Raw genomic sequence first — 11,713 nt, 5'->3', positions numbered from 1 at the left:
CCTACTTTGACAAACCAGGAACAGGCAGGTCCTATAGGATTATTTGCTGAAGTGTCATGATGTCAATCGACTGTGTGGGTCTTGTATTATGGTCTGTGGCTAAACTCTGCCGAGGTGTTACAGTCAAACCAGGCCCTTGATAATCACACGGACACAGGAAACGCATCGGGTGTCTCTGTCCGCGGTGCTGAACTATCATCACGTGACCCCGCCCCCTCTTTTTCTTTTTTATAACACCGTGCCCTCCCTCCCCCTTCTCTGAACCGACACAAACACAAAAAGAACAGCTTCGGCCGCACTTTCGATGAAAACGACGTGACAATACGGAACGCATCACTGAGCTGTTCTCTCTTCCCCCTAAAAAAAAAGAAAAAAGAAAAAGGCCGCGGATTGTTTTTTTTCCTCCATCGCCATTTTCCCCCTCCCCCTCCTCCTCCTCCTCCTCCTCCCAGCCGCCAGACGGCTCCGGCGTGTGTGTGTGTGAGAGAGAGAGATCATCATGGACACCGACTACCCGTCCGGCCTGGAGAACCCTCTGTACAGCGAGCTGAAGCTCTTCTGCAGGAGGCTCCAGGAGGCCTACGGCGAGCTGAAGGAGGACCTGACTCCTTACCGCGATGAGCGCTTCTACAGGTGAGATGTTCGGCTTCGCGTGCTCCAGATTACAACGACACTATTCGGATCTCAATGATGGCTGATTTAAAAATAGAATTTAATATACTATATTATCCATATAAATGTGAGGAATCGTGCTCTATTGGTTTGTATTCCGTTTGCTTTGCATCATAGACGGAACAGGCGATGCATAGAATCATGTCAGAAAATATTCGGGGGAAAGGTGGGTGAAGACACGTGCCGTCTTATCAAATATATATTCCAACATCTTTTTGGCTAATGTCACAATTTCAAACACAGCATGAGGCCTTCGTCTATGTCATATAGGCAACAGGTGTTGTCTCGTGGACGAGCATGTGTGCGTCTGCGGTTGATGGTGGTTTTAACGCCTCAGTGCTGCATTGTTTTATAATATAGATGATGTCTTTCACACTGTAGGATAAAAAAAAAATAAAGAAAAGGAAAGATGTCTGGTAGAGAGGACTCAGTTCATCAGAAATTGAAAAGTCGACGTTGATATGCGATGGAGTCGTGAGATATACGCATGCGCAAAACTTCTCACACACAAAGGATGTTCAGCCCCACACAGATGATACCCGTCACCAACAACAGTCATGGAGGGGCCACTGAGCCAGGCGCAGGCTTTGGGGGCCAGGGGGCTATGGTGTATAGGGAGAGAGGGAGGGGATTATTACAAACAATCAAAAATGACTGGGCTACGAAGTGACACAAAGTAACTTATCACAAAGACATAAAATGAGCACAGAGGCGAACCCAGGTCAACAGACAGCAGCAAATGATAAAGACACACAGCCATATTGTAGTTATGCTTCTCTTTGAATCTTAGTGTGAAGAGGGAAGGGGTTATCTCTGCCATATACACGGGTCAAAATCACTACAAAGGGCCTTTGAGACTTGCTATTTCCTTCCTAATAGATTTTCCATTAGACTGTTAGAAATGGATGTTGGTCAAGATTCTGCACTTTTTAAAATTTTTTTTTTTTTACAAATTCAAAGATAATGTATACGAGCAAATTAAAAGTAGGATGAATACATTTTCATTGCATAGCGATTATAAAATGTACATTTTCAGGAAGAGGTTTTGTCCCTTGCTCAACAATTTATGTGAGTTAATGGGAAAAAGTTTTTGATAATGATGGAATTACAAAAAAATATTTTGTTTCCCTGTAAAATCAGCGATAGTTGCACTTACTTTTCTAGCTAAAATCTAACAACAGATATATTTAGTCTTTCAAACTTTCAAACAATACAGTGTGGTCCTATTTGTTATAGCTAAGAAATCACACAAAAGGCTTTTCTAAATTGAGTTTTCATTTTCATAAAACTTGGAAGATGACAGGGTGGAAAAAAGCTTTGATAAACTAGGGAAAAAAAAGATTTATTTTATAACAGGAAACCATTAGACATTAGAAAGAGTTATGTCTGAATGATCTCGATTAATTAAACGCCATCTTCAGAACATTGCCACAATACATCACTCCAACCATGTCTTCGACATTTAAAACGGCCGTTGACTAAATATAATAGTCTCAGCCCCATGTATATATATATATATATATATATATATATATATATATATATATATATATATATGTGTGTGTGTATATATATATATGTGTGTGTGTGTGTATATATATATATGTGTGTCGAACTAATGTAGAACATATATTAACATATCACTGCTTCATAGCCCAGGGACAAACGTATAACTGGGAGGAGGGAGTGGTTCCTCCCATCTCCCCTATTCTCACGTTCCCTTCCCTCCTTCCGCCTCCTCGCCGGGGTACCACGTGACCTCCACCCACGCCCCGCCCATTCCACGTGACGTGGCATTCCGGCGTTGTCGCAGGCTGATGTGCGAACGCGGATGTTGGTCGTGGATCATTCACTACGGATAAAAACCCTTTAACGCTTCTTCCCCCTCCCCCCCCTCGCCGACAGAAATGGAGCAGTAAGTCATTTGAGATGTGTTCGCAGGAGACAGCCGACGCGCGTGACGAGGTTTCTTCAAAGTAAAACATCTGTTACTTGCTAGCGTGAAGTAGCACGGGAGCTAGCAGTGTTGACATATCCGCACCTGTGGTGTGACGGGCGTTAGGGCACAAACCCGCCGAGTTTTGTTTTTTTTAAATGTCCTCCTGCTTTCTTCTCGTAGCCCCTGTGTGTCGAAGCTAGCGTGTGTTGACCCCCCTCACGAGTGTCTGTCTCCCCGTGGCAGACTGGCCCCTATGCGGCTCTACACCCTGTCCAAACGACTGTTCGTCTTGGTGTTCGTGGTGTTCCTGGTATGCTTCGGCCTCACAGTCTTCATCGGGATTGCAGGTAGGCCCGATGGACATTACTGCAACACACACACACACACACACACACACACACACACACGAGCTGGGAGTCTGTCTTGCACAAGAAGAACATCTGTGGAATTTTATCAAACAAGTGCAGTTGCATCTGTACAGGTGACAGGTGCTTGTTTAACTTTTGAGTTATCCCACCAAAGTTTACAGGCTCTGCGGCACGAGGCAGGACAAGTGAGTGTCGGTGGTGTTTGTGATGCACTTGCCTCCGACTCATTCAAACCTCGCAACTGCAATCTCAGCAGTCACATTATTCTTCTCCCCGTGTGCACGGATGTTTCCTCTACAACCCCATAGTTCGACAACTACTGGTGTACCCAATTTTTGAGGATCATATTTTAGTGAACAAGGGTTTCACCTTTTTCTTGAGCATCGCTTTTAGAAAAAAAAAAAGAGGGTATTTGTCTGTCCTTCATTTTTTCGTAGGTCCCCGGATTATTGCTCAGCAAGAGCACAGCGGCGATCAGTTACTGGCCAAGAATGTCTCCGTGAAGGTAAGATGTGTGTACGTCGGAAAGGAGTTTATTTTCAGACTTTTTTGCAGCTGCCGCACTTTTGAATGATGGGACACGTGTTTATGTTTTGAGAATGTGTTGGACAGAAATACTATGTCTCTGTCTGCATAGTAATTGGATTGTCCTCTTCTGTGTTTTAATGATTATCATTGATAAAAAGGATAATCTGTAATGATTGACATATTGATGATAGAATTCATTGTGTGATTTCAGACTGGGCCCTTCAATCTCGTTTCTCCTCCCCTCACCACCTACAACCAGCAGCTGTGGCTCACCTGTGTGATGCGGGCTGAAAACAGCAATAGTAAGACCAGCCACCGAGCTACAGACGCACCACCACCAGACTGTTTATCTTTTATTATGTTGTAAACACACATGGCTTGTTAATAACGTTGCATTCTTACTGCCCCCTTGCGTCAGTGGGAGACTTCCAGCAGCCTTTAGAGATCAACGTTGAGCTCAAGGGAGTGATGCAGGACGCCAGCGTGATGGACATCAACCACGTGCACCAGAAATCCCGAACGCTGCACTGCGGGACTGTAAGTGTCAATCAGCCGTCCGACCATCTCTCTCTCCAGGTGTACTGGGCCAGTCATTAATCATTTAGTCAGGCAGCAGCGACTGGCACGGCAGTGAGTTCATGAAATGTAATTTGTTAATCAAAATGAGGCTGGAGTGTAGACGTGAGTGCAGGATTGAATTTTATTCATCGCATTAAATGCGCAGATAAGTCAGATTCGTTGACTGACCTGACAGCGAAGCATCCTTTTTTTTGCCTCCTTACAGAAATGTGATGAGATAATTGTGCTCCATCTGGGCTTCCTGAACTACACCCAGTATCAAGTTGTGGTCAGCTTCAAGGGCCTTGAAAATATCACATATGAAATCAAGGTCACGTTTGTGGTAAGCAGTTAAACAAGCTCATTAAATAAAGTTTGATATGTCCTTTTGTCGCTGCATTTGATTAAATTTTTTTTAACGCTCGAGTCGTCTCCTTTTTTTATTCCTCTTCAGTGGAAAATGTATAATCCCACCTTCTCGCAAGTGGAAATCTGGTTCCGGTTTGTCTTCGTGGTGTTGACCTTCATGGTGACGGTAAGAGTACTGGCACTGGATACTTCAGGTCTTCTTCACTGTAAACAAAAGATGCCAAGTCTAAACCAGAAAAACTGAAATTTGCAAATTTATGATGTCTTATCATTTCCCTCTCCATGTTCCAGTGTATGTTTGCTCATTCTCTGAGGAAATTTTCTATGAGAGACTGGGGCATAGAGCAGAAGTGGATGTCCATCCTGCTCCCATTGCTGCTACTATACAATGGTGAGTTTTAATATTCTTTCAATTCTACATTTTACCTATTTAATTTAATGATTATGCAACTTGTATCACATATGCACTCTCTGGTAGTCCCACTGTGGTACGTATTTTGCCATTTACATAAGAATGAATTGTGGGTTTTATGTGTTGCTTATTGGGTTTTGTTGCTTTTGACGTTCAGATCCGTTCTTCCCACTGTCATTCCTGGTGAACAGCTGGTTTCCTGGAATGCTGGATGCGTTCTTTCAGGCTCTGTTCCTTTGTTCTCTGCTGCTCTTCTGGCTCTGTGTTTACCATGGCATCAGAGTCCAGGTGGGTCCAGTTTCATTTACATACCCCATCCCCCTCATTTTTGCTAGTTATTAATCTTATTTCATGTTTTATGTTGTTTCCGCAGGGTGAGAGGAAATTCCTGACATTCTACCTGCCCAAGTTGATCATTGTCGGTCTTCTGTGGCTCTCGGCGGTTACGCTGGGCATTTGGCAAACGTAAGTCTGACCTCGCTGGGCCGCAACTAGCCTGAATCAAACTGCGAATGACAACAAGGAATGAAAAGAATCCGCTCTTTCTTTCTGCATTTTCAGGGTTAATGAACTCCAGGATCCCACCTATCGATATAAAGTGGATATGGTGAACTTCCAGGTAAGACCGTTACCTCTATTGGTGCTCTAAGCAACGTGCTGGTTCATTGACTAACATTTCATCAACCTGAGGGTTGACGGCAGATCTGTGACACTACGGTTAATTTCTCATTTTGGCTGTATATTTTAATCCCTGACGACATTGTTTCAACTTGTTTGGTGGTGTATCGTTATATTCAGCACATCTACAGTTCAATGAAGTCCTATGTTATTTCTCCAGGGCATGAAGGTCTTCTTCCTGATTGTAGTTGCCCTCTACATCCTCTACCTGATTTTCCTGATTGTCAGAGCATGTTCTGAGCTCAAGAACATGCCTTACTCAGGTATAACACCCTTCCGAGCCTCTGCATATGATCAAATATCAATTCTTATTTACTATCATGACACTAATTTGCTGTGTTTTTCAAACACTAGATCTCCGGCTAAAGTTTTTGACAGCGTTAACATTTGTGGTGCTCATTATAAGGTGTGTTTATTGGAAAGGGGGAAGTACCATCTTTGTGATTTAAGATTTATGATGTGTTTGGTTAAATTTGATCTGATTGTTCTTGTTGCTCCTTTTTCCCTCCAGCATGGTCATTCTCTATCTGAGGTTTGGTGCCAAGGCTCTTCAAGACAATTTTGTGGCAGAATTGTCTACTCATTACCAAAACTATATCCTTTTATTTTATTAGATTTTTTCTATACCACAATTTTACTTAAAATATATGTATCCTAACATGTTGTCTTTAATGGTGCATTATTATTCCTTAACTCCAGACATACCAGCTGAATTTTTATCCTTCTATGGCCTACTCAACTTCTACTTGTACACATTAGCATTTGTGTATTCCCCCTCCAAAAATGCCCTTTACGGTAACTTACACAGCACAGCCTATATTGAGTAGAATTTTTTCCCTCTTTTCTGCCGTAGATAATGAACTAATATATGAATGCACCCGTTTTTTTTTACTTTCCCAGACTCTCAGTTGAAGGATAATCCTGCTTTCTCCATGCTAAATGACTCGGACGATGAAGTTATATACGGGTAAGTATATCGGACAACTCATAGCTTCTTTAATTAACCTAGCATTTTTAGATTTTTGCAATGAATTATAAGTTGAAGGGCGGACTTCAGATTGGATAAGTTGTAATGTGCTGATTGGATTTGTGAACTCTTACTTTTTACGGTTTGGCAGGTTATGTACAGGGTGAACGTATGTAAACCCACCGATGTTTCTTTGTTTTTGTGAAGGAGTGATTACGAAGACATGCCTTTGCAAAACGGACGCGCTATCAAAGCAACCACCAAGTACCAGGATGAGACTGACAGTGACTGAATCTCTGACCGCTCCTCACCCCCGTGTCCCCGTTGGAAACTATGAGAAGACATTAAAACAACAATCATGTCTGTGTTGTACATACAGAGTATTGGAATGATATATTGTAAGTGTACATAAATCTATTTTTAAAAAGATATGCTCCATGTCTACTGAATGTACTGTAATTTCACTGAAAGTTGACGCATGTAGCTGCTGTTTTTTTTTTCTCCATTGTTTATGCTTTCAGTCAAATGTACAACAAAACAATTTCTTATTAACTTGAAAACTATTTTTCACAACCTTAGTTAATAATGATCGGGAAAAGTGCTAATATTATTATTATTAATTATTCTGGTTGATGAAATCAATGTTATTTTTCTTGCGTTGTGTTGGACCACTGTTGTCTTTCTATACTTCTACTGTGTTGTCTTTGCCATTCCTTTCTGCTCTCCGACTGTCTGAGAATAATAGCAGTGTTGGCTGTAGACAACTTCTCCTTGTCCTCAGATGTGTTTTATTTTAAACGCAGAGAGAACTTTAACTGGAGGAAGGTTACTACTGATCTCCCACACTGCTCTCTTTTCTCAGAAAGCAGCTTTGTAATTGCACTTCTTAATTACTTTATTTATTTTCTCTGAAAAGTAATGACGGGATACTGTATGGCTCATGACTTGGATGGATGGATTTTGATGAATAGCCTGGATTTTAATTGATGATTTGTTAAGGGACTACTGATTTATTATGTTAAACATTTCATATCCCATTACATATAGTAGTTAAACCTTTGGCCAAATATATTTTTGCCTTATGTAGAACATACGATTTAAAGTAAACTATATATTTTTGGTCTGTAACTTTCTTTTCTATTACCGCCAATGTGTGAATCGCAGCCCTTTCCTTTGTTTTATCAAACTGGAGCTTATGGAAAAACAGCCAAAACAAGTGTGTCTGTTCTTTGCAAATAATATCTTAAACATGGATTCTTATCAAGATGGTGCCTTGTCTACACATCACATTTTTCTCATAAACGGGCTGCCGGCTTAAAGTTTCAAATGCTTTCTTAGATAAAATGTACATGTTTGATTCTTTTCAGTATGAATGTAGTAAATGTTGGTTCGAGGTAGTTAAATGAGGTTGAGAGTCCTGATATCGCGCAAGTTCTTGCGTTTGTTGTTGCTTCATGAGGCAAAAGTTGTACATGTAGCACTCTGTCATGTCACATGTAAATAAAGCAAGTATATACAAAATAGTATCTTTATAATCGATTACATTTAGTAGAAATACATATCTTATTCAGATATCAGCGACATAACATCCTACACACCTTAAAATACTCCAGAGACACCGTGGTAGGTTCAGATGGCCAACCCAAAAACACTGACGATGCAGTACATGTACTTGTTCTCCCATCTCAGTGCACAGCTTCCTGTTTGGCGAAATTAAATACACAATAAATTACTAGCAGGCTTTCTCCTGATATTTGCTGACAGAATAGAAACACATCAAATTTCCATCTCTTGAACTAATTATTGTTCAGGGCCTCCCGTGAATAAAATCACCACACCAGCTTCTACCCCGTGCATCCGTTTGCAAGGATTGTCAAACAAACGTGTTTTATTGCCAAATAAATAACCCATAAGACAAATTTAATAGCACACTCAAAAGGCTGTGTGTACACAGCAGCTGTTTTATTTTACCATCAGTCGAGTTGTCCCAGAAGCAGGCGCTGGTCGTCTGCAGACCGGCTCCATTTTTCTGCATGATGATACATGTCACTGTGGGAAAGAAACATTGAATAGTGACTTTAAACACCAACTCCAGAGCACCGTGTTATTTCTGAGTGATCCCACCACCACATACAGATGTACTTGAATGGTTTCCCCAGCTTGCTTAGTTGACTGAGGCACTGCTCCACTATACTGGTGGACCACTGGTTGACTCTGCTGTGCTGGTAGGCATTTGCTCCTATGGTCGCTTCTACTGACTACAGACACAATAAAAAAAAAAAAAGTTGTCTTTGATTAAAAACAGGTTTACACCGACGGTGTCATACTTTTTAATAATAACCTTTAAATGAAACTGCAATACACCTACAAGTTATAAATACACGATTTATAATCCCTAACATATAACACAACACAACTTCAGAATTTAAAAAAATCATTTAAAATCTGTCGTATGGCGACGTGTAAACTCGGTGCCTAGCAACCGTTCAACTATTCCCTAGCAACCAACGGATCGCCAAACATAAAGTAGGTAGCTAACGGCAGCAACAAGCAGATGGAAATAAAAACGTAAGGAGTAAACCAGAAGCCATTAATAATACCTCTTTGATTATTTTGCTCACTTCTTCGACGACGAACCCAGTCTGTAGGGTGGAAAAAACACAACGGTGCAAGTTTAGTCTTGCCAGTCGACGATGCTGCTCGGCAGGTACGATCTCAGAGGAAAACTGAACAACTTATTTTATGGCAAACATTTAAAAAAGATGCGTGCAAATAACTGCTTTAAAGTATCAAACCCACATCCTCGTCCGTCTGATAATCTTCCATGGTCAGAGGCGTCTACTACGGAGCAGGATCTGAGCTGCTCCGGTGCAAGTTCGACATAAGAGATCAGAGCCAATCACCTTAACAACTACTGACCAATCAGATCACTGGAAAACCAGTCATCGTCATTCTACAGGATCCCGACTGGGACAAACGAGTAACGTGAACAATTATAAATCGCCCTCTTTTAGCACGGGTCCGGTTCCGGAAGTGAATTTACAACTTTTAATAAGACTCCTTTACACTGTGTCAAGTTTAGCGGTACATGGCTACTCTCACAAATAAAATGCTGTGGGCAGTCGTGACAGCAGTTCAATCGTGTAAAACTATAATGAATTCGCTTCTTGTCATCAGCTGCGAATTGCATTGCTTCGGTGGTTACAATTACAACTTTTATTTTGAAAACAAATCTCCGGAAGTTGTAATAACACCGCTTTTTTTTTTTTGCAAGTTCCACGCTCACAGCTCAGTTAAGCTGTTGTGAACCGTTTCACTTTCTGGCTACAGCCCCAAAACATGAGATTATTATTTTGTGCTACTTATAATTAAACACTGGGGTTAGAACATTTCACATCGTCTAAACTATTCTGCGTTAAATACTATCAAGCACAATTTTTTTTTTTTTTAAGAAATGTCAAAAAAACCAAGGCTGCAGAGGCATACACACCCAGAAGCACATGTAGAAATATGGCACCAAATATCAGCAATTTAAATCAAGATCAAGAAAGAAAATGTAAACAACACATAATGGACATCGCAAAGTAAACCACTGAAACCAAGATGCAAAATTCACCATTTTCTTTACTTAAAGGTTTTCTCACGTTAACAAAAAAAGAAGAGCAATTGCTCCATGTCTTGCCTGTATTTTATAAACATTGCAGTGCCCATTTAATTAAGTTGTAAAACGTCCAAAGGCAAAAAACAAATAGACAGTTGTGTTATTTCTGCGAGGCGGGGAATGAATTCTGATCCATCAGCTCGCCAACTCTTTCCTGGAGCGTCTGCACCACCTCTGCCAGGATGAAGACGTGTGTGTCGTCAAGGTCCTTGAGGATGAACTTCTTTCCCAGGGCCATCGTTTCATCCAGGTAGAGGAGGAACTGTTTCATGGCAGGATCACTGGTGCATTGAGCAAAGAGAAGAAAGATGAATACCACTATGCAAGTCATCACATGCAGCACATAACATGGGTTCTGGGCAGATTCATAGTTCACCTTACCATTCCACAAGAACACCTTTGTGTACGTTGACCATGTTGACGAGTGCAGAGAAACCCACGGTGTTGTTATGTTGCTCAGAACCTGCGACACAACAAAGATGGGCGACCATGTAAACACGAGTAACAAACATAGTAAAAAAAAAGAAAGAAGCTAAACACAGGAGTATATTGCACTTAAGATAAACGGTGAGCATATTTACGTCCCGGCTCTTTTCATTGTGGATATTTTCTTGAATTGTTGACGTCGCTGGCGTCTAGATATCTACGTATACTTTTGCCTTTTTGTTTTAGCTTGATTAGCTTGTTCGCGCTAATGTTACATCGAAAGTAGGTAACTCCAGGCGCAGTGTGCTTAATGCTGTGATTTTAAAATACTGATCATAATAAGACACACATACATATTTACATACCTGGCTACATTCAAGCGTAGGAGTTTAAAAAGACGTCAGACGAGCGTCTGACTTGTCAGAAGCTGCTGCTAGCCTGTTCTCAAAGCATCGCTAGCTAGGTGACGTACGGTGTGCGCCGAGGGACAATCTTCCTCAATAGAAAAGTGACGAGCACTTTCCGAGGAACACTGGCACAGCAGTAAAACTGCACAAACGTTACAAAGTTTGATGACCCCTTTTTTTCTGACGATGCCTAATGCTGCAGATGGTCACTTCCAAATGTGACATCTATAATGTGATAGGTGTGATGTGGTGTAATTGTGATCTTGTGGATACCATGTCACAAAGTTTTTTGGAGGCCCTACCCACTATTAGTTTGGTGCTCCTAATAAAAAGCTTGACCACTAGGATAAAATCCTTCATCACTGCATATGTAATTTCACATATTTATATCATTTCAACGCAATGTGGCAAATTTATTGAACATCCATCGTCATGCTGTTGATAGATCACATAAGTAATTGGAACTTACTACTTTGTGCCAATACAGTGAATTACTTTTTTGGCAAATAAAAGTCGTCACACTGATGCATATATTATCACCATAACCTAACAGTACTGGTCAATAATTAACATTTCACACAATAGTCTAACCCACACATAGAGAGATATTAAATACACATAACACAGTATAGCAAGACAGATTCATATTGTCTAATGGTTTATATCGTGGTGTCATATCGCTTGACCCTGAATGTGATTTTATTGGGGGGTTTTGTGACACCAAAAAG

General features: G+C 40.9%; 3 protein-coding genes across 8 annotated transcripts; 1 reads left to right on the top strand and 2 right to left on the bottom strand.

Moving 5' to 3' along the window:
- Positions 1–463: 463 nt before the first annotated feature.
- Positions 464–8,014, top strand: tmem181 (transmembrane protein 181). 2 transcript variants are annotated; one of them, XM_035617832.2, is made up of 17 exons: positions 464–633; positions 2,855–2,958; positions 3,417–3,484; positions 3,719–3,809; positions 3,926–4,044; positions 4,292–4,408; positions 4,520–4,600; positions 4,726–4,825; positions 5,004–5,134; positions 5,220–5,311; positions 5,408–5,465; positions 5,685–5,787; positions 5,879–5,930; positions 6,036–6,118; positions 6,230–6,319; positions 6,425–6,491; positions 6,699–8,014. In XM_035617832.2, the coding sequence occupies exons 1-17, from the start codon at positions 500–502 to the stop codon at positions 6,781–6,783; spliced, it is 1,575 nt and encodes a 524-aa protein (XP_035473725.1). In that variant the 5' UTR covers positions 464–499; the 3' UTR covers positions 6,784–8,014. The 2 variants fall into 2 exon arrangements, with proteins under 2 accessions (XP_035473725.1, XP_035473726.2); XM_035617833.2 differs by lacking the exon at positions 464–633 and adding an exon at positions 2,303–2,587.
- dynlt1b (dynein light chain Tctex-type 1b) lies at positions 4,190–9,954 on the bottom strand. 5 transcript variants are annotated; one of them, XR_004786384.2, is made up of 8 exons: positions 9,291–9,954; positions 9,092–9,133; positions 8,626–8,749; positions 8,463–8,540; positions 8,090–8,191; positions 6,675–6,822; positions 5,247–5,352; positions 4,190–4,638 (listed from the first exon to the last, which is right to left on the bottom strand). XR_004786384.2 is itself a non-coding variant. In XM_035617855.2 (6 exons), the coding sequence occupies exons 1-5, from the start codon at positions 9,315–9,317 to the stop codon at positions 8,121–8,123; spliced, it is 342 nt and encodes a 113-aa protein (XP_035473748.1). In that variant the 5' UTR covers positions 9,318–9,468; the 3' UTR covers positions 4,190–4,638; positions 8,090–8,120. The 5 variants fall into 5 exon arrangements, 1 of the variants encoding a protein (XP_035473748.1); XR_007030112.1 differs by having other exon boundaries at positions 4,190–4,369; positions 4,540–4,638; positions 6,675–8,191; positions 9,291–9,454; XR_004786383.2 differs by lacking the exon at positions 6,675–6,822.
- Positions 9,955–10,097: 143 nt separating this feature from the next.
- Positions 10,098–11,103, bottom strand: gtf2h5 (general transcription factor IIH, polypeptide 5). Its single transcript, XM_035617856.2, has 3 exons — positions 10,944–11,103; positions 10,534–10,615; positions 10,098–10,433 (listed from the first exon to the last, which is right to left on the bottom strand). The coding sequence occupies exons 2-3, from the start codon at positions 10,566–10,568 to the stop codon at positions 10,253–10,255; spliced, it is 216 nt and encodes a 71-aa protein (XP_035473749.1). The 5' UTR covers positions 10,569–10,615; positions 10,944–11,103; the 3' UTR covers positions 10,098–10,252.
- Between the last annotated feature and the right edge of the window lie 610 nt (positions 11,104–11,713).

This window comes from Scophthalmus maximus, chromosome 18 (genome assembly GCF_022379125.1).
Source record: "Scophthalmus maximus strain ysfricsl-2021 chromosome 18, ASM2237912v1, whole genome shotgun sequence".
NCBI lineage: Eukaryota > Metazoa > Chordata > Actinopteri > Pleuronectiformes > Scophthalmidae > Scophthalmus > Scophthalmus maximus.
This window is presented reverse-complemented; position numbering and strand designations above follow the sequence as displayed.